At 43.5% G+C, this 19,332-nt stretch overlaps 5 protein-coding genes across 9 annotated transcripts; 3 read left to right on the top strand and 2 right to left on the bottom strand.

Moving 5' to 3' along the window:
- The first annotated feature begins 913 nt into the window (after positions 1 to 913).
- LOC130691639 (phosphofurin acidic cluster sorting protein 2-like) lies at positions 914 to 7,886 on the top strand. 3 transcript variants are annotated; one of them, XM_057514606.2, is made up of 12 exons: positions 914 to 1,411; positions 2,278 to 2,365; positions 2,433 to 2,835; positions 3,284 to 3,754; positions 3,820 to 4,256; positions 4,355 to 4,567; positions 4,983 to 5,191; positions 5,256 to 5,753; positions 5,815 to 6,144; positions 6,203 to 6,546; positions 6,614 to 6,730; positions 6,788 to 7,886. In XM_057514606.2, the coding sequence occupies exons 1-12, from the start codon at positions 1,269 to 1,271 to the stop codon at positions 6,898 to 6,900; spliced, it is 3,366 nt and encodes a 1,121-aa protein (XP_057370589.1). In that variant the 5' UTR covers positions 914 to 1,268; the 3' UTR covers positions 6,901 to 7,886. The 3 variants fall into 3 exon arrangements, with proteins under 3 accessions (XP_057370589.1, XP_057370592.1, XP_057370591.1); XM_057514608.2 differs by having other exon boundaries at positions 916 to 1,411; positions 3,389 to 3,754; XM_057514609.2 differs by lacking the exon at positions 4,355 to 4,567 and having other exon boundaries at positions 915 to 1,411.
- A 455-nt stretch (positions 7,887 to 8,341) lies between these two features.
- Positions 8,342 to 11,482, top strand: LOC130691645 (uncharacterized). The gene is made up of 8 exons (XM_057514618.2): positions 8,342 to 8,576; positions 8,636 to 8,798; positions 8,872 to 8,997; positions 9,066 to 9,206; positions 9,297 to 9,577; positions 9,636 to 10,763; positions 10,823 to 11,067; positions 11,196 to 11,482. Exons 1-8 carry the CDS (start codon positions 8,455 to 8,457, stop codon positions 11,426 to 11,428), a joined length of 2,439 nt encoding a protein of 812 aa, XP_057370601.1. The 5' UTR covers positions 8,342 to 8,454; the 3' UTR covers positions 11,429 to 11,482.
- Positions 11,483 to 12,830: 1,348 nt separating this feature from the next.
- On the top strand, positions 12,831 to 14,079 carry LOC130691070 (uncharacterized). Its single transcript, XM_057513973.2, has 4 exons — positions 12,831 to 12,958; positions 13,023 to 13,526; positions 13,621 to 13,756; positions 13,829 to 14,079. Exons 1-4 carry the CDS (start codon positions 12,919 to 12,921, stop codon positions 13,941 to 13,943), a joined length of 795 nt encoding a protein of 264 aa, XP_057369956.2. The 5' UTR covers positions 12,831 to 12,918; the 3' UTR covers positions 13,944 to 14,079.
- Positions 14,080 to 14,291: 212 nt separating this feature from the next.
- On the bottom strand, positions 14,292 to 16,113 carry LOC130691661 (aquaporin-9-like). 2 transcript variants are annotated; one of them, XM_057514646.2, is made up of 8 exons: positions 16,043 to 16,113; positions 15,808 to 15,964; positions 15,616 to 15,742; positions 15,362 to 15,499; positions 15,160 to 15,290; positions 14,945 to 15,097; positions 14,806 to 14,867; positions 14,292 to 14,747 (listed from the first exon to the last, which is right to left on the bottom strand). In XM_057514646.2, the coding sequence occupies exons 2-8, from the start codon at positions 15,949 to 15,951 to the stop codon at positions 14,426 to 14,428; spliced, it is 1,077 nt and encodes a 358-aa protein (XP_057370629.1). In that variant the 5' UTR covers positions 15,952 to 15,964; positions 16,043 to 16,113; the 3' UTR covers positions 14,292 to 14,425. The 2 variants fall into 2 exon arrangements, with proteins under 2 accessions (XP_057370629.1, XP_057370630.1); XM_057514647.2 differs by having other exon boundaries at positions 14,295 to 14,747; positions 16,047 to 16,062.
- A 990-nt stretch (positions 16,114 to 17,103) lies between these two features.
- On the bottom strand, positions 17,104 to 19,328 carry LOC130691663 (aquaporin-3-like). Of its 2 annotated transcripts, none has more exons than XM_057514649.2 (8): positions 19,102 to 19,328; positions 18,701 to 18,864; positions 18,511 to 18,637; positions 18,278 to 18,415; positions 18,040 to 18,170; positions 17,826 to 17,981; positions 17,697 to 17,758; positions 17,104 to 17,601 (listed from the first exon to the last, which is right to left on the bottom strand). In XM_057514649.2, exons 2-8 carry the CDS (start codon positions 18,773 to 18,775, stop codon positions 17,331 to 17,333), a joined length of 960 nt encoding a protein of 319 aa, XP_057370632.1. In that variant the 5' UTR covers positions 18,776 to 18,864; positions 19,102 to 19,328; the 3' UTR covers positions 17,104 to 17,330. The 2 variants fall into 2 exon arrangements, with proteins under 2 accessions (XP_057370632.1, XP_057370633.1); XM_057514650.2 differs by having other exon boundaries at positions 18,701 to 18,789.
- Positions 19,329 to 19,332: the final 4 nt, after the last annotated feature.

Raw genomic sequence — 19,332 nt, 5'->3', positions numbered from 1 at the left:
TTTAGATTACTATCGTGACCCTTTTGGGATTTCTCATCACAACCTATACGGTCTGTTTTCATCTTGCGATAACGAAAACGAGGGGATTGCACCGTGGAAACAAATAAAACAACCATTTAATAACCGGAGCAGGAAAAAACAAATTGTATCAACGGATGATGGGAAAAAGTAGGCCACGAAGAAAAAGGAAGGAATTGAAGGTTGCGGGCCAATTTTTTGCGCCAGCTGGAAGCACCGATTTTCATCCAGCAGCCTTGATTAATTGGTTCGCTTTTTTTCTGTGTCGCTTGATTGCGTGCAATCTCGACTATGCTTCCTCTTTATGAGTTGCAGATCTCTTTAAAAGATTATAAGCGTGAAGAGGATTTCTAGCGCGTAATCATCATTTGGTCGTCTTTTCATTTATGCTAAAATTTATTTCTGAAATTCTAGCTTCACATTTTGATGATTGGATTTGCACGTCATCGAGCTATTCTATAAATGGCGCAAACAGCTGGTTATAAACGTTGGCATCCATCAACGGGGCGAAAGCATGTTCGTGGCTAATCAGCAGCACTCAGGCAGACGCCAACAGCAAGGAGTTATTTCTTCTTTTTAACATCGAATCATGCACGGCTGTGCACACAGCAGCACACTCTCAGACCAATCGATAAAATGGTGTGTGGGCCGCGCGGAACACTCCCAGCACATTCCATAAGATGACCAGTGTCACTTTCATGAGTGGATTTTAAACCTACTTCTCGTTGGAATAAGATACAGTGTAATGCCAATTGTTTAAAAATAAATACGTGGACATGCAATGTTGAAGTACGAACCCGATAGTGTTGCGTCAGTGATATGCAATAGTTACTACGTCTTTACTCTGAATAGAATGAGTCAGCCGATAGAGGCGCTGCCTGTGTCTCAGCTGATCCGTCAACGAAAACCTGGCGACGCAGACGCTCATCGACGAGTTCCGTGTGTGTGTCTGTGTGTATTTCGTTCGAGTTAAAGAGAGAGAGAGGAAGTTTGTTCTAACTTCTGATTCAGTTCTGCAGGGCGTCGAAGGGCGTCGGTAGTGAAAACAACAGCTCTTGTTTTTCGGGAGTTGGCTCGTTCACTTGTGTGTTCTGTTGGTTTTTCGTTCCATTCTCCATGGGTTCGTGAGAGAACCAACCACAGCTGCAACTTGCTTCTGTGATTTTTTTTTCTTTTTCCCTCCCAGTTTCTAGTGTTTCACAGTATAATCAGCTACATTATTTCCCTGCTGTTTCGACATCTGAAATATAATGACGGAGAGGATCGGACGCGGCTCGCTGGCGGGCGGTGTCGTCACCAGCAAGGCAGCCAAGGGTGATGGGCAACCCCTGATTCCGATGAACCTCTTTGCTGCTTGGGATGTTGACCGAACACCACCCAGCTGTGTCCCAAGGTAAGATGAAAGAACGAAGCATGCAGGGAACCAAACAGCTGAAAAGAACCACAGTTGCGCTCCACAGACTTTCATGTGAAATGCCATGCAACTTTACGTAGCATTCCAAAACACTGAAGAGGAACCTGTGTAAAAAAACAACAACAGGATATCCTGCAAAACATGTGCTAATATTCATTTCAGCTCATGGGAATTTCATTTGTCTGCATTTTTTTTCCTTCCCAGTAAAATCCAATTGTATGAACATGACATTTTAGGAGCTCGTTTGTGATGTTCTCACAGATTTTTTCAAAACTTTCAGACAATTGAATATCTATGTGTCAGTAAAGTAGAAGAGGGGGAATTAAGACTTCATGGCAACACCCACTCTTGTGCTGCTGATGTTGCACTACTTTGTTTATCATCTTCTCCTCTTCACTTTTCTGTGCTGGAGCCTCGTGCCCTTTAAGCCGGCTCAGTGCCAAACGGGCTTCTTCCGTTTCCCATTTCTTTTTTTCTCTTCTCCTTAAATATAGGGAGAGAGGGGAAATTCTTGTTGAGAAATCGATCCCCTGCTGCAGACGTGACGAATGAATGAGAATGAGAAGAAAGAAAAAAAAATGGAAGGGAAATAGTTTTGTTTTCAAAATGAACTTTTTCTAAACACATGAAACAGTCGCTGACGGCCAACGATCCAGGTCGACTGAAAGACGGGCAGAGGAAATCTAACAACCCCTGCTATCGCTAATGATTAATCGATATGACTAGTCTAAAGGGCGCGTTGGGCGTGCCGAGGTTGCAAGGTTATCTGGCGGTAGAAAATACTATGATGGTTGTTGTTATTTCACACGTTTGTTTTATTATTTGTCACCATTCTTTGTGACTAGGTTATGTTCGTTGACCTTGTCTCGCCTGACGATCCTCAAACCGCTTGGCTCAGACATCAGTTCCATTACGTTGGCTGTTAAAATGCAGGTATTATTTAGAGATGGCGTGCCAAATTTAGTCCATAGCTATAAAGTTAGTTTCAATCTTATTACAGAGTTCCAAGCGGACGTTGAGGTCCAATGAGATTATGCTGCCGGCCGGAGGTGGTCTGCTGGACACGGAATTGGAGCTGCGTTTCGCCCTGCAGTACCCGCACTACCTGAAACAGTGGGAGGCCGGCAATCGGCTTCAAGTGATGCTGCAGCGCCGCAAACGCTACAAGAACCGGACGATCCTCGGCTACAAGACGCTGTGTTCCAGCACCATCAACATGGTGGCGGCTGTCCAGCGTCAGATCGACATGGAATTGGAATTGTACGGAGAGACGTCGAGCACCAGCGGCAAGGAGAGCGTCGCTCCGCTTGCCCGCGTCCAAGTCCAATCGTTGAGCAGTCAGCCCGTCGATCACGAAGAAGCGGCCGAGCGTCTCAAGACCCTATCGCTGGGCGACGGTGCAGGTATAATGAACCAACTCTTTTTCTTTTCTCCCATTATTTCCTGTCCATCCGGACATCTTCTCCTTAAATAAAAAGAAATGTTAATATTTATACCAAGGGGTTAGGACACGTGTACTTCGTCTGTCCCATTTCCCACCCCTTTTTTTTTCTGGGCACCACCATCTTGGTTCAATATCTCTCCATCTTCTTTCTTTCATTCTTTTTTTCTTACTTTATTTCTTTCTCTCACTCTCTCTCTGAATCTCCCGAAAAACCTATCTGCTTTGGCATGATACGGATTCAAAATAATGGTGCACGTTTGTTTGGATTTTAATATGCATGGATTTGTGGTGGACTGCCCTTTTTTGGTGCATGTTTATCTGTTATTGCGTTTTGATTATTGACTGGGTGGCATCCGGCTTCCTGTTTATATATCCGATGGCATTGTTTGTGAAAAAAAATGGAGTAGTACAAGCGACTGCCGCAACGTTACTCAGCGGTAGTCCTGCTGTGTTGTTGTCGACCACCAAATCCAGAACCAATCCCTCCACCCTCTCTCTGTCTCACCCTTTAGTGCTGGAACGCGGAAGCGTCGGAGGAATGCGGTCTGGATTCGTCCGCTACGAAGATGAAGATGATGACGATTTCTCGAGCAACGAGGACGGGGGATCCGATTCGGATCAAACGGCCGGCCTGGTCGTCGGTGCTGGAGGTGGTGCCGGCGTCGTTGGCGTCGGTGGAGTAGTGGGATCTGGTGTGGACCGACGCAGTGGAAGGATCAACAAAGCCCTGCTGCAAAATCGTGGAAAGATCTTGCCTTCCAATGCCAGACAAAGGAATTTGAAGCAGAAATTTGTCGCCTTGCTCAAACGATTCAAGATCACAGAGGATCTCCAAGGCTTGGAAAATGAGGCCGATGAAGACCCGACGAAACTCACTGGTATTTTTTTTTTTTAATGAGCCACTTAAACAATTAACTCATTTTAATTATAAAATTTTCTATAGGAGCCGATCTTGAAATGGATGCCGGGGATATCGAGGATTTAATCGACGAACTTGAAGATCTGAGCGATTCTGGACCTGAAATGGATACGTTGAGTGTCACGTCAACTCCGAAACCTTCGTTGAGGCCGTTCTTCGCTTCCAGTCGGTCATTATTGGCTCCTGATCTCAATTCGAACGCATCCGCATTTACGTTCCCGACAACTGGAACTTTCTTCAACGAGAAAGCGGCTGCAACGATCACATCGTCGGGTCTCTCCGGTGGTGGCAGACGGTTGGAACGGCATTACAGCGATGAGAGTTCCAAACGGGCAGATTCAGATTCCACGCACGCCGATTCCATGTGGACCGACCAGGATCGTGAAAGCGACACCCCAACCGCACCAAGCGCCCATTGCCCGTCCCATTTCGTATCGGCAACGAACGATGATAAGACCAAGGTAAAAATTCCTTGTTTTTGTTTTAATCCTTGAGCCTCCGTTTCCCGCAAAAACCCAATGTTTAATCTTTGGGATTTGTACATCAACACGCGTGATAGAATGAAAAAGAGGTGAGGAGAAGTCGATTGTTCAACCGGGAGCGATCGGGTCCTTCGTTGTCGTCCATATCATCAGGGAGCTTCGCTCCTTCGCCTTGCTCAGGGACTTCCAACTCGCAGACGCAACAAAAAGAGGCCACCAAAAAGGGCGCTCAAGGCGCCAGCACTAACTTTTCAACTACCACAGTTAAAGATAAATCGAATGAATCTAGCGTAAGTTTACAATCTCTGCAACGTGCAAAAAAAAATGCATGCTGGCTTTTCCGCATCCCGCACATATATAAGCCGCATAAATTTTTTTCGCGCATTTTTGAAAGTTTTTTTTGTTTCGACAGCGTATGGTAGTAATGTGTTGATAAAAGAAAATTCTAAAATTTCGATATCTTTTCCTGCTCGAGTCATGCGAAAAAACGGATGTATCGATTCTTTGCTCTCGTTGTTTTTGTTTCGTGTACCGTGTGCGTGTTTATGGCCACCGTTGCTTGAGAGAAACCCCAGGCATGGGCGAACATTGCGCCATTTTTGTATCTTCGATTTTAGAAGTTTAAAAATTGTCTTTTAATAATATTTCTTTCCCATTTTTTTTTTTTTAATGTTTATTTTGTTGGCGGGAAAATAACAAAAACAGCCTCGGAAGATCCTTCTGGAGCAGCTGGTGCGTTGTATGCCGGCTGACGACGCTCTACCCGATCACGTCATCATGGTCAGTGGAGCGGATTTGCAAGGATGTAACCTGGCCGGAAGACTGGCCGAGCGCCAACAACGGGCCGTCTGCACTGGAGGAGTCGCTGACGTCCGCGCCACCATCGCCTGTCTCGTCTCCAAAATTCAGAAATTGTAAGTTTGCCAACTGCGCTTTTCCATCATTTCTGACTTTTCTGATGGTTTTGTTTTCTTTTAGTTGCAATTGCAGCGCCAAACCACCGCCACCCATCAAAGTAGTGCTCATGGGTCCTGACAGTTATGTCAACGCCGTCTTGCGTTGCTACGTTGAACAATTTAGCAGCAAACCGCCTGACTGGAAAAATTATCTCAAATTCTACATCGTTCCCCTCGTTACTAACAGCGGATCTTCTGCCGGAAATAATAGTAGCGGCATCGGTACTGGCGGATCGAACAACACACTTTCGCGCTACCTGGCCTCGCTCGATCGCTATTACAACGTCAACTTTGTCTCGGATTCGTGGCGAGAGGCCCTGGACAGGCCGGCCGAGAAGATGTTGGCTGCAACGACCAATGGAAACGACCCGATGGGGACATGTTCCACTCCTGGAGTCACCACGCCGTCCAAAATCGACGTCCAGGAAGTCATCCACAGGCTCGGCAGGTATTTGACCAGCAACGGATGCACCGTCCAGGTCCCCATCGCCGAGGCCATGATCACCTACCGCGAACCAAAGTAAATGATTTGATTAATTTTTAGTAGAAACATGAAGTTAATTTTCTTAATGGGGGATCAGTTCAGAGGAGGAATCGACACAGGTGTTTATCCCATTCGTTAGTGAAGTGCGAATCGGTTTTGCTGAATCTGCGGCTGCTGTTATGGCAGCAGCCGCTGCCATGACACCGGGTTCGGTCGAAATGGAGGACGGTCAACAGTTGAGCAATACAGGAGCCACTTCGGGCACATTATCCGGTTCACCTCCGCACCAATCGGCCGGCATGTTGACTGTCAATGCCGCCATTCAACCTGGCAGTTCCATCGATAGAGAACAACGGGATAACAAAGATCGAACAGGAGGAAGAACAACCCCTCCCAGTTCGCCCAACATTTCTTCCATTCACGGCCAGTAAGTTAACGTATTCCTGAAATAATAAATTCAAACGCATTCACGCTTCTCGAAATAGGCGTGAAATGTTCACACCTGGAGCTGAATCGGTCGAACTTCAAGTGGATTATTGGCTGTCGGGAGCAAGCGCCGCAGCTGCAGCCGCCTCGGCGACGGCCCGCGAGAGCATCGCTTCCGCCGCGGCCATTAGTCTGGCGACGATGGCGCAAGCTGTTAAACGGGAAAAACCCGGTCCGGCTGAGCAGAGCAGCGTGAAATACACGGTCAAAGCTGGTTTCCGCTGGATTGTCGTCCAACGACTACCCCATAGCAACGTGTCGTCATCGGCAACAGCCTCATCCGGTTCGGATGCGTCTTCTCTTTTTACGATGACGTTCGGCCTGAAAGAAAAGAAACAAAAAAGTACGTTCATTGCTAGTTTTGTGTTGTCTCCAATTGACGTCACTAATGCGATTGCTTTTGCAAATAGTCATGCGGCTGGGCAAGAAAAAGGAGAAGGAAAAGGAGTCGGAATCCAAGAGTCAAGTGGTCGAGGGAATCAACCGGCTCGTGTGCCAGGCCAAGACGCACCATTCTCTGCTCAAAGGTGATTTGATTTAATCGAGTTAATTATTTGAAATGAATTTAATTTGTGTGATTACAGTGGTGATTGATGGAGTGGAATGGAACAATGTCAAGTTCTTCCAGCTGTCGTCCCAGTGGCAGACGCACATCCGCCACTTCCCTGTCGCCCTTTTTACCGAATCCGTTTTGTAAAAAATGGTTAATACCAACATTTGAAAGGTTTGGGCGAATTCTCCTTCTACCCCCACCGTCGTGCTCCTTTTTTATTTAAGTTTTCCATTCTAAGGCTTTTGTGTTTTGAATGTTTTGTTGTTGTACCCTCCACCCCTGAAATTGTCCCAGCGGCTTTTTTTCTTTGTTGCATTATCACAATCTCTTTCGTGATTCCGTCAACTCATCGAGATGTTTGTCTCGTCTTTTTGTTTCCTTCGTTTATAATGAAATTAATGTTCTTCTTTCTCCTTATGGAAACAAAGAAAACAGACAAAGACACTCACTAATGAAACGGAGAGAGACGGCGCCACAACTATGTTATATTGTTGTACAATTTGCTTATTGGAGAGAGATCATTCTTAATCATGTCTTTGTAATACGCCTCGTTATATTTTTACATGTTAGATGGGAAAAGGCGGAGAGGTCCGATCTCCTAGTCAATCGCAAAAAAGGGGGAAAAGAATCTTTTCAAAAAATCAGCAAAAATTACAAAAGAAGCCTGGAACGTGATTTTCTATTTTTGTGATGGAAAGTTCGGATAATGGGAAGGGGTGAACAATAGGAAATTCAAAAGAAACTCAATTGGGAGCGAAGGCGGAATGAACCGAAATCTTTGTGCATGTCTTTATTTGTTACGTCTATGAATAACGAATTCCATGTGCTTTGATGTCACAATTTGATTATTTACCACACACACACATACGCAAACACAACGTTGGTTTTTCGTTTTCTTTTAATGGAAAAGTTATCGCATTTGCTGCTGTTGGGAATATAATATATTTAAAAATGATAATTATAAATTCTAATAAACGAACAAAATTGAAACCATGAAAAAATAATATTATTTGAAACAGCCAATGTCATCTGTCCGTATGTGTGTGTAAATGTAATGCATCTACTGTTCAATATGCTGTGTAATTATCTTGACGTTTGGGACGTGATTAAAAGGAATTGGAACTTTACAAGTTATGTTTTATCGCATTACGAAGACGTAGAAAAGGAAGGAGTGCGAAAACGCAAACAAAAGAACCGGAAAAAGAGAGGACGGGTCATCAGATTCCGTTTCGCGGAACCAATCGACGAGAGCTTCTCCTTCTCCAACGTCGTCCACTACTTCGTATTTTGGGAAACATCATTACTTCTATTTTTTTCTCTCTTATCTGCAAGGTCAATTCCTCAGAAAAATCATGAAATATCATGAAAGGAGAACGTTCGGAGGGGTTCAAAAGTGAACAGCTGCCCTGGCTTTTAACCACCTGATGACAGTTTTAAGGTAGAATTGGATTGTTTCTGGCATAATTTGTTAGACCTTGCCCTTGGTGTTTAGCGATAGGAGCCTATCCCCCTCTCTAAAAGGACGACCATTTCTTCCGTTTGCAGGGCGTTGGGTAAATGGGCGTATGCGCTCCTTTCTTCGTACTTTATGGAAAAACGTAGACGAAAATAAAAGGTTCAAGGATTTTTAGACCTAAGGCTAATGAGGCCCCATCAACCATAAATGCAATCTAATATCGTATTAGTTTCGCAGTCGTCATGGCCACGCAAACAGCTACTGCCTCAGCGCAAGCGATGCGAGAGGCTTTGATTGTAGTTTCCAATCGCCTACCTTTCGTTCTCAAGCCAAATGAAGAAGGCCAGCTGGTCCGTAAGTTCAGGTAAGATACAACATAAATTGTTAAGATGTAAGTTAGCACAAGTATGTTGAATTGACTAGTGCCGGTGGACTGGTGACAGCAGTAGCTCCGGTTGTGGCCCGTTGTAATGGATTGTGGGTCGGATGGCCGGGTATTTTTGTCGAACCTGGACAAGAAGAACCGGCTATTCCAGAATCAGAGGATAGCCATTCTACACCATTTGCAAACCTGTTGTCAAACCAAGTATGTACTTTTTAGCAACCTCCATGTCATTTTAGCCATAGACTTTTAAACAGATACTTGATTTCTATGCCAGATTGTACCTGTCTTCATGGAAAAAGTTCAGTTTGATCAATTTTATAATGGTTGCTGCAATGGCACATTCTGGCCCTTGTTTCATTCAATGCCAGACCGAGCCATTTTCTTTGCAGAGCACTGGAAAGTAGGGCTTGCAACCTCTTTAAATATATGCAATTAGGAAAACTAGAATCATTCTTCTGTTTAAATAAGGCTTATCTGGAAATGAATCAGCTATTCGCCAAGAAAGCCATAGAAGCTGTTGAGCGACTCGTCCAAAAAGAGAAAGACATTCTTCCACTGGTTTGGGTCCACGACTATCATCTGACGTTGGCAGCTGCTATCATCCGCAAGGTAATATTCTGTCACAAACACGAGTTATTTTGGCAACAGTTTCGCCATTATTTCGTAACTGGGAATGTTCATTTATTATCGTCTGCCCAGTTGGCAACAGAGAAAGGCATCCGGATCAAATTGGGATTCTTTCTGCACATCCCTTTTCCTCCTTGGGACATCTTCCGACTCCTTCCTTGGGCTAATCAAGTCCTCGAGGGATTGCTCGGCTGCGACATGGTCGGATTCCACATCGAAGATTATTGTCTTAATTTCTTGGATTGCTGCCAGCGCCAATTCGATTATAAAGTGGACAGGAAGACTTTCATGGTTGATCACGAGGATAGAAGGATATCAGTCCGTCCTCTTCCCATCGGCATCCCGTTTGACAAGTAATTATATAAACTTTAAATTTTTATATTCGATTGTCCAATTTCACTGGTGTTTTAGGTTCGCTCAAATGGCGGAAGAAGCTCCTCGAGTTGTAAAGGAATCTCGCCAGAAAATAATTTTGGGTGTCGATCGTTTGGACTATACTAAAGGATTGGTTCATCGTCTACGAGCTTACGAACATTTGCTAACAAAACACAGCAAATACATCGAGCAGGTCATTTTCTTGCAGATTGCTGTACCATCTCGTACGGATGTAAAAGAATATCAAGACCTCAAAGAAGAAATGGACCAGCTTGTTGGCAAGATAAATGGGCAGTTTTCTACGGCCAACTGGTCCCCGATTCGCTACATTTACGGATCCATTTCACAAGCGGAATTGGCGGCCTTCTATCGTGATGCAGCTGTTTGTGTAGTTACACCATTAAGAGATGGAATGAATTTAGTGGCTAAGGAATTCGTCGCTTGCCAAATTGAAGATCCCGGCGTGTTGATTTTGTCGCCGTTCGCCGGCGCCGGTGAGATGATGCACGAAGCTCTTATCGTCAATCCTTATGAAGTGGATTCGGCAGCTGAAACGATCCACAGAGCTCTTAGTATGTCACTGGACGAGCGCCAAGTTCGAATGGCTCACCTAAGGAAACGTGAAAAGATGAACGATGTTAATGCCTGGACTATTGGATTTCTCAAAGCCATGAACAGTTCTCTTCTTGGCGAAACGGTACCTGTTGAACGTCCTCCAGTGGAAGAAGTTGGCCAAATGCTGACGACTCCCGAAGATTTCGATTGTTTCTTATCGGATTACATCGGCGGCGGTGACAAGTTGGCCATTTTGTTGGATTACGACGGGACCTTGGCGCCGATCGCTCCCCATCCGGACATGGCCATCATTCCCAACGAAACGAAACGCGTCCTGGAACGGCTGTCCAACTGTCCTGACGTCTACGTGGCCATCATTTCTGGGCGAAGTGTGGCCAGTGTCAAGTCCATGGTTGCCCTTGAGAACATCACTTACGCTGGTAATCACGGCCTCGAGATACTCCATCCGGACGGGACGAAATTTACTCATCCCATGCCAACAGAGTACGAAGGAAAAATAAGTCAGTTGATGGAAAAGTTACAGGAAGAAGTTTGTTCTCATGGCGCGTGGGTAGAGAATAAAGGCGTCTTATTGACTTTCCACTACCGGTGAGTTTCTATTTTAGTTATTGACAGAACGATAATAACAATCTGCTTACACCAAATAGAGAAGCGCCTGAAGATGCCCGAGATGAGTTGGTTGCTAAAGCTCGAAGCATGATTGAATCTTTCGGCTTCAACTGTTTTCCAGCTCTATGTGCCCTGGAGGCCAAGCCGCCCGTCGAATGGGATAAAGGCCGCGCTGCAATTTACATTCTGCGCACGGCTTTCGGAGTGGATTGGAGCGAGCGCATCCGTATCATATTCGCTGGCGATGATGTTGGCGATGAGGATGCCATCGTCGCCTTAAAAGGTAAAGGCGAGCTAACGTAATTTTTGACTTAATGAAATCGAATGCCATAATGACACGTATGAGACCTATTTTCAACTTTCTCTTTTCCCCGCTTGATTGTCTGGCTTCGTCGTGAACGTTCTTTTTAGGTATTGCGGCCACGTTTCGTGTTACTTCGGACATGGGGATCAGCACGGCAGCTGACCGACGATTGTCCAACACTGACGTTGTTTTGGCTTTGCTAAAGTGGATTGAACGCTACATGATGCACCGCAAGCCAGCACGTTTTAGCGCGTCAGCAACGGTCGTATCTACCAATCTAGCGATGTCCCCGCAATCTATTCTACAGCCTATGGAATCTGAAGTAGAAGTCGGTGTTTGAATTCAAAAAAATTTTCTTTTTATTTACGTACAGAAAGTTTTTTGGTCTCAATTCTTTGTGAGTAGCGTGGAGCAGAAAGGATGTGCGCATTAATCAGATCGTAAACAAAGCTATAACTAATAAAGAATTAAAGTTGCATGATTGTTCCATCCGGATTTGACATTGAAGTGCGTAACAAGGCACTGTCATTTGCCGTTTCGCACTATTGATCTGTCACCAACCACTGGATGGACCTTCAAATAATAGGACGGCGTAAGACGATGAATCACGTAAAGTATTGGATTGTTGTTGATGTGGCGTGGCGCACCTTGAAGACAAACCATCTAGCATGGCGGAGGTCACGGGTTGCAACCAGCTGATAAAGCGGCAAACCAAACATCATCGCAAAAGATGCGGTGCAGTTCTGCATCAGCAATTTAACATTTACTTTGGTTTGTATTTTCTTCTGAATAGATATCTTTGTAAGGTAAGAATTTATGCTCCCTGTTTCAGTTCGCCTACAGAAAAACGTCCTTGATGCGTGTTGAAATGTGCATAAATTATTACTGTGTAATTAGTGACTATAATGCACAAGGTTGGATGCTTCGTTATCTTGTTCTTCAACGCGTTGCTGGGAGTACCTCTTGGCATTGAACTTTAGCTTTGCAATTTGCTGTTGCGCGTCAAGTAAAGTAAAAATGGATACTCTGTCGTTTAACAATTCAAAACTATTGATCCATTTGTTCTCAATTACAGTGTAAAGTTTGTCTTTAAACGAGGCATGAATTCTTATAGATTTCTGAAGTCGCTTAGACCTCAACAGCCTAATTGTAACGCCCGCCGGAGTTGGAAGAGTATTCGGATGTTCGAATATTTAATCGGGGTAACATTAATGTAGTTGCCTAAAGTTTGGATGTACATAGGCTAGTCCACTTCCGGTGCGTCCTCAGAGTCCGTTGCGGTTAACATAGAAACAAAATAATAACGAAAAAATTGTGTAATGAAAAATCGTTCTTTTTTTAGGGGATTTTATTCACAGTTGGAGATCTCGTTTTATCACGACAGTTAAAGAATCTCCCGAAAGAGCAGTTAGCCCGCTGGGACGGACGCATTATCCGTTTTACACGCTCCTATTCTTTCACGGTATTATGTACACAGGCGATGTGATTAAATCGTGAGAGGGACATTTCTCTCATGCTTCGCTTTCGCTTTTTGTCTTCCTTCCGTCGCGTTTCTCCCTCCCCTGTGTAACATATCATATTACTTTTGTTTCTCATTCTGCCTTGTAGATCGAAGAAAAAAAGAATTTCATGGTCGCCCTTCAGAAGGACAGGAAACGACGCCTTCCGGCGGCAGAGATCACCTTAGAACACGTAGCCAATCGCCCTCGCCATCTCGATGGCCGCGTCCACTGTTCACTAGAATATATTCCGGGTAGAGAGGAAGTATAAAAGCAGGAGGCAGTTAGTGGATCTACATCCTATTCACTTCTCTCCGCTGTTCCAGTCGCCATGGCGAAAATCACTACGAGTGCAACATACATTTCGGCCGGTAAGTGACAATTTATGGCTGTAAAATGTTTATTTTAAATTTAAATTGTTCTACATTTTGTTAGCCATCATTTTAGTGGCAGCGTCCATTTCTACCCAGGAGTATGGCCAACGAATTGGCCGCCGCAACAGACAGAATATCGGATTCGGTTCTGCACCAGACACGCAAATCAAATCTGAAATTAACGTTCCCGTGACATCGCGGACAGTGGCACTTAATTCCGGCTATTCTTACGTACCACCAACGAATCCTTTATTGGTGCCGTCCAGCAGCAATCAAGAGGATTATCAAGTGAATTTTTCTATCGCCTTTCAACCGCCCGAAGTTGTTCAGCAGCAAATCGAAGAAGATCCAGCTCCGTTAGAAATTCAAGAAATTCAGCCCGGTCAAAGTTTTCCAGCAATTCTTGCGGATCAAAACTCTTTAGCTACTATTCAACACCAACCAATCGATGAAGAGATCGCATTCTGGGATTTTAGGGAATCTATTCCTGGCGAACCCGAATTTGATTACCCGATTTTAGACAAAATACCAAGGACTTCATTTAAATGCACAGGGCAAAAAGACGGTAATGTATAGGCCATTAATTTCACGAACTGAAGCCAAACAAGGCGATTTAAATAAAGGTTTATACGATTGAATAACTACTGTTATACTATCAGGCTATTACGCTGACATCGAGACTCGTTGCCAAGTTTTCCATGTATGTACAAACATTCCGGATGCCGAACCCATTAAGGCTTCCTTCCTGTGCCCGAATGGCACCATTTTCAATCAAGAAGTCTTCGTATGCCAATGGTACTTGCATGGCAATTTGAATTATTGAAAAACATGTTGCCTTTTTTTTTTTTAACCCTTTCATTGTTGTAGGTGGCCTGATGTGAATTGCGCATCTAGCCCGCAATTCTTCGAGTTGAACCGGAATATCGGCGTAGTGCCGGAATCATCTCGCCCACGTTCTCAAAAGTCCGATAGCTTCACATAACGTTTGACGAAGGCGTAACAATTCTGCTATATTCCGAACAATCCGAACAACTGAAACGGTTTTTTAAAATGCCTTGGCGCTTTAAAAGGATGGCTAACAGAATTTAAGTTCTGTTGTAACAAACTTCATCGTTTGCTGTATCCAAATTCCGAATAAACTCTGCAATTTTCTACTGTAAGTACATGTTTGATTTAGAAATTACCGATAGCTTAACAGTAGGACGAACACACTGATTGTAGCAAGCACCATTTTAGCAGACGTGTTGTATTACGCTAGAAATGAGCATGTATTTAAATACTAACTAAACAATATAAATTAACAGTAGGCATAACAAGAAGCCTTTAAATCAACATTTAGGACAGCGTCCTTTGTTAAAATTGGGCAGACTTACTTCATGTTTGAAAACTTAAATCGTTCATCATAGTTGGTAATTGTTCTTCATTGAACAAAATAAGGTTTCAGAAGCAGCAGTTGATCATAGTCTACCTGCTCGTTGTCGCAACTGGACACGATAGGCCACGGCCTAATTGCGGCCTGCTGTTAGCGTAGGCTACGCTATAACGCGGAGGATTTTCTTTATCCAGCTTGTTCATATCGGATTCGATGTCCCGATTTTCGTTCATCCGCCATATCACATCAAGCTCTTTGCCATATCCATTTTCTAAATCGACTGAAGGAGATTCTGATCTTGTGTCGTCTATTGTCCTATCTTGCTTCAGGAAGAGATTGAAAATGATTACGCCCAGAATAGCTCCGATGTGCGGTCCCACCAGATAAATCCAGAACCAATTGTAACCACGAATGCTATATAAAATGGGAATTGTAAATTCAAGACTCAACAGAAGGAAATGAAACAATTTACCTGAAAACATGGATTCCCCATCCAGCGAAAAGCGTAACAACTCGAGGAGCGAAATCTCTAGCCTTTGGTTTCAAAAGATGGAGCAAATGAACAGATTAAAGAAACTTGACTTAAATAATGAAGAACTATAACAACCAACCGGATTCAGAGCATAGCCGCCGTTTGATCCATAAGACAAGCCGATTGCAAGTAAAGTGAATCCTATGTAAAGCGGTTGCAGAAAACTGGGTACTTTTGATTGCTTAGCGGTTACCACACGGATAACCAACATGAAGATCACAGTGGACAAAATCTTGCGAAAAATTTGAACGTTCATAAATTGGACAGCAGAAAATAATGTGTGGAATCCCTAACCTCTTCCATTAGGCCAGCACTAGCTGATGAATAGGGAGCTGGATAATTGGCAAAAATAGCCGCTGAGCCTGGATCGGAAGGATCTTTGTGGATTCTGAATTCACCGTTCACTTTACCATCCATGATGGCCTCTATGTAGAGCGACAAGATTAAAACAATTTCAAACTGCTACTAACAAAACATAACCACCAGCTAAAGTTACCGTAATATGCAGCTAGAACTGTGCAAGATGCTGCGAGAGCTCCCAGATATTGTGCACACCAATATGCCGGTAGCCTGTTCCATGGGAATTCTTTCGTCATCGCCAGAGCCATCGTCACGGCCGGATTTATGTGACCCCCTTGGTTTATTGAAGAGAAAAGCAATTGGAATGAAAAGCAATGATTCTTTGACGCCAAATCATCTAGCTGTGGAATAAAGGGAAGTAGCTAACTAAAAATAATTAATAATCGATACCTGATGTTTTAGCGGATATCAGAATGCCTAAGAAACATCCTATACCCCATCCCCAGTTGAGGGTGAAATAGTTGCCCTTTTCGCCATTAGTTAACAGTGACTGGGCCACACTGCCATTGCCTATCGCCTGAGATTACACAAAGTTCAAGTAAATGTTTTTTCTTATGATTGTAGAATAGATTAAGGACTTACAACGAGAACGAAGGTCCCAATGAATTCCGCAGTAGCTGCCCGAGTCAGAGAAGGATCATTCCGACTGCAGGCTAGCATCGTCTCGGACGACAATGTCGAATCCCTCCTCTTTTTCCGGTTCCATAGCTCAAAAAGACCAGGCATTTTCTTGGAAAATCTATCAAGACAAACGGAAAAAATAAAAATGGAGAATAGCCTACAAATTACAGAAAATGAAACGAAGAAATAAACTCACGGACTTGTGGTGCTAGAGAATAATCCGGTGAGGAAGTGGAGGAGAAAAGCCAGAAGAACCGGCTGCTCAAAGGTGCTAAGCAAATCTGAAAAATATTTGTCAGTGATTCTCCTTAAAAAGCCGAAGCCCAACCTAGACTGTCCTTGAATACCTTCGTCAATGAACGTTACCACTCGTCAGAATGTCTATCGCTAACACCTGCCCTTTCATCCCTATTGACCTATACTCGGTCGGTAAGTCCTTCACATCAGCGTGACCAGCCGAGATCGTTTGACATTGTTATGACTAGACAGCTCAAAGGTTTTTCCATTCGTAGTAAGTTTGTCTGAGAATTGACGAATTGTAAATTTTTCCTTACAAAACAAGGTTGATTGTCTATATCGTGATTCATCTTGTTCGCGATGCAGCACGTATTTGCACCAATTGCCATCAGGTATTTGCTTGTCTTTTCATAATCTTAATGATGTTCTTTAGTCGTTGCTTGTTGATAAGGTAATTAAAACAAAGTGCTGCTCGTGAATAAGGAAACGGTGTAATAAATTGCACTGTCAAGGTGTACAGGAAAGGAGGTCCGACCATACTGAAAGATTAAGCCAAAACAAGGTAAACTGTATATACTTTGCTGTTCATTCTTATCCTTTTGTTTACCAACTCCTTATTGCAAAAATCAGGTGGTTCTTTATCGTGCTAAGGTGGAGGTCATCTTCTCTAGAGCCGTCTCCCCTTTATGTATGGCTAAATTATCTCCATTAACGAATTAGAATTCATCGCATGCCTGACTTAATCGTTCCCAAGTCCTCGCTTCAACGTAGGGAAGGACGTGACCTATTTTATAGGCACCTGACAATTTAACCTAAATAATGTAGTCTCAGGTATAGCTGGCCGAACGTGTTAACCACCCGCTACGTGTCGTGATGGATGTGCCAGAAATCCATTTAGCGGAATTTTGCGTGTGCGAATGAAATATTGTTTACACAATAAGAGACAACAGATAATTGTAGGTATTTTCTTGCTACCCATCAAAACATAATTTTATTTGAAAATTATAGTAACCTTTAAGGCAAGAAACTGGTTGAACGAATTCGGGCAATATCCACTAGCAATGAAATAATTTGAGTTACATATTCATAAATAATAAAATGAAAATATTTTGCTCCAGGGCCGATTCAACATCGTAAAAGAAAATTCAAACCGGATAAAATTTGACATATCACAAGAATAGTTCGACGCGAATCAGTTATTATAAAATATTGAGGTTACGAAAAGCAACAAGGTAAAAACTCGTTTTTCAAATTTGTGTGATGTTGCTCCCAGCATTTTCACCATTGCGATAAGGTAATCGTCGCTCAAGTAGTTTATTGAAGTTCTGCTTGTTGTCCAGCCCATTGTCCATTTGATATTCGTATTCGATGATTGGCGCTTGTGAGCTATTTATTTCGTTCGTTGTTTCCGGAGTCTGGTCTTTTTCCAAGATGAGGAAATGAAATATGCCGACTCCAAGAATAGCTCCCACGTGTGGTCCAACAAGAAAAATCCAAAACCAATTGTAACCACGGAAGCTAAAACCAGTACGAAAAAGAAAAGCTTTGTCAAAGACTTCACGTCAACACCAAGACGTCAAGGCAGATATGAGTGAAATGAAAAATCACGTTACCTAAACACTCGTTTTCCCCATCCACCAAGATACGAAACCAATCGTGGAGCCAGATCTCGAGCCTGCCATTATTCCAAAACATCAATTGAAGCTTAAAATTAATTAACTGTTCCTACAGGGCAAACCTACCGGGTTCAAGGCGTAGCCTCCATTGGATCCATAAGCCACGCCAACTGCCAACAAGGTGAAGCCGATGTAAAGTGGCTGCAAGTAACTAGGTACTTTCAAATGTTTCGGGTTGGTCACGACGCAAATGACGAGCATGAATATCGTGGTACACAAAATCTATTTGAAATGAATATTAACGTTACAGCCATTAACTCTTTAACTTATCTAGCTTTACCTCTTCGATAAGGCCGGTGATAACCGAGGAATGTGCAGCTGGATAGTTGGCAAAAATGGCGGCTGAACCTGGCTCGGAAGCATTTGCGTTTATTCGGAATTGGCCGTCAACCTTGTACATGGCTATGGCTTCTGTAGAAAGCAATACGTGGCAAACAAACAAACAACAAAAATAACGTCCATTCTCATGTTTAATCCAAGCAGTATTATCTAAGGCGTATTAGAATTTACTAATTTACCGTAATAGACTCCTAGGACTGTCCCCGACGCGACCAGAGCCCCCAAGTATTGGGCACACCAATACACAGGTAACCGTTTCCAGGGGAAATCTTTGCCCACTGCAAGAGCCATTGTCACAGCCGGATTTAGGTGGCCACCTGATTGAATCAACAGAAATTGTTATGTTGTGTGTTGCGATTATACTTAGCATACGTATGCAATCGTAATTGGGAAAAGATTGACATCACATCACCTGATGCTTTAGCCGATACGAGGATTCCTAAAGAACATCCTATAGCCCATCCCCAGTTGATGGTGAAGTAGTCGCCTTTTTCACCGTCGGTCAACTGCGACTGAGCTACACTACCGCTGCCAATAGTCTATGGTACGTTTTTTAAATTAATAATCTATTTTTCGAAAAGTAATAAGGAAACAAAACTTACAACGAGTACAAAAGTGCCAATAAACTCGGCAACGGCGGCTCGAACCAGAGGAGGGATGGCACATCTCGATTGCATTCTTGTCCTCACGACTGTGTTGACGTAAGACAAGACGATGTGCCGTTAGAAAGTTCAGAGTGCAAACGTGGATGTTAAAAGTGACAGATCTGAGATTTACAACGAGAAACAGATAGGTAAAGTACTATTCTAACTTCTACATACTCTTTATTCATAAGGTTTGCTAAGCTAGATGAAACATGACATTTCGTGGGAAAGTGGAAGTTTACTAACATATGCTAATAGCTGGCAATTCTACAGGGCTGGGATTTAGTTGTACCTTGCTATGCATGTCTTTTGGGTCGTTAATCAGCGAATCAACGAGTTTGACCTTACTTCGGGCTTACCTGAGAATCTGGACGAACGGGAATCCTTCCAGAAATTACCGTTACCAACAGTGGTTGGTGTAGTTGAGGTATGTACCAGGTGTTACTGAGGGTTTTTGACGATCTCGAGATACCTTGTACCCGAAAGCCAAATCAAAGCTGACAGACGACTGATGGCAAGTAGACCTCGTCAGGATCGAGAGATGAATGCTTCCGGGCTAGTTGTTAGCAGATGGCAGCAAGGGTTAAACT

Source organism: Daphnia carinata, chromosome 1, assembly GCF_022539665.2.
Source record: "Daphnia carinata strain CSIRO-1 chromosome 1, CSIRO_AGI_Dcar_HiC_V3, whole genome shotgun sequence".
NCBI classification, from domain to species: domain Eukaryota; kingdom Metazoa; phylum Arthropoda; class Branchiopoda; order Diplostraca; family Daphniidae; genus Daphnia; species Daphnia carinata.
Note: the sequence above shows the minus strand (reverse complement) of the source record. Positions and strands in the feature narration are given on the sequence as shown.